This window comes from Penaeus monodon, chromosome 32, assembly GCF_015228065.2.
Source record: "Penaeus monodon isolate SGIC_2016 chromosome 32, NSTDA_Pmon_1, whole genome shotgun sequence".
In the NCBI taxonomy this organism is placed as follows: Eukaryota; Metazoa; Arthropoda; class Malacostraca; order Decapoda; family Penaeidae; genus Penaeus; species Penaeus monodon.
This window is the reverse complement of record NC_051417.1, coordinates 35,748,926-35,750,048: the sequence shown is the minus strand read 5'-3', so window position 1 is coordinate 35,750,048 and position 1,123 is coordinate 35,748,926. Positions and strand designations below refer to the sequence as shown.

The 1,123-nt window shown below is 42.7% G+C and overlaps 1 protein-coding gene across 1 annotated transcript in view; it reads right to left on the bottom strand.

The window, feature by feature from the left end:
* The window catches only part of LOC119593849, a gene marked incomplete in the record, with an annotated part of 160,221 nt that overhangs the window by 18,187 nt on the left and 140,911 nt on the right, over positions 1 to 1,123 (bottom strand). Inside the window, 2 exon segments of the mRNA XM_037942880.1 lie at positions 14 to 114; positions 797 to 1,025. Coding sequence (XP_037798808.1) covers positions 14 to 114; positions 797 to 1,025 — 330 coding nt within the window.

Genomic DNA, 1,123 nt, shown 5'->3' with positions numbered 1-1,123 from the left:
CACGTCAACATACCTGATGATTGTGAGTTCCATGAGGCCAAGACCCGAGGCTAAGATATCCCCGATGTCCTGCGTGCCCCCGTCTCCATCCCGCCCTGTTGCTAGGAGCTGTTTCTGAAATGTACCAGATTCCAGTGTTGAGTTCGATTTACCAACATTTAAGTGTCGCACAAGAATTAATTTTGTGATCATTGGTGCTAGGTGATGTAATAAAGGAGTGCATTATTACCACGCACACGCCAATCACACAAGAATTCGTAATTTGATTCTGTAGAAAAAAACTAATGCTCCATGAAATGATGAGATGATGAGGCATATCACTAACATTTAAATGAAAATGAAGTGTTTCATGATTATAATTATTGCTAAGAGTAAAGTCACGGCAACACCTATGGTGATAGGTATTGATCGTTGGTCACCGAGTTTAAATCTGAATATTTTGTGAAAAAGTTCTGTCCATTGTCATCTAGCTGATGAAGATGACTCATACTTCTATTATCAAAACTCATCAATCATCATATTCTGCTTTTACAAATGCATCACCAACTTAATAACTACATTACAGCCATCAATTTGCTTCATGGATACCCTATAACATGCCATTTGTTATAATTCATATACAATACAAGATTATTAATCCATACTTATTCACTATCAGATATAATTCTACCGGACATACACGGTCTATATCCCTTACAACTGAACACCACGAACCAAACTACATTCATATATGCGTACAATTCCCCCATTCTTCCCCCCCCCCCTCCCCCTACCCTATCGGCCTCGCGAAACTCACAGCGTGGCTAATCCAGTGTGTGTTGTTCCTCTTCTTCGTCGCTAGTTCATCGTCATCGACCGAGGGCAAGGAGGAACGTCTTTGAGGAGGCGCCGACAGAGAGGAACTAGGGGGTACCGGGGACCTGGAGATCTGGGGAGGATACTTGTCCGAGAGCATTTCGCCCGAGGACATGTTGCACCCGGCAACGGAAGCCACGGCGCGGAACACGACGGATATGGTCACAGTCCTGGAGGAAAGGCACGGGAATTTTTTTTTCATGCGTAAATAAATACAAAGAAAATCATTGATAGAAGAGAGACGAATAGGCAGACAAATGAACTAAAG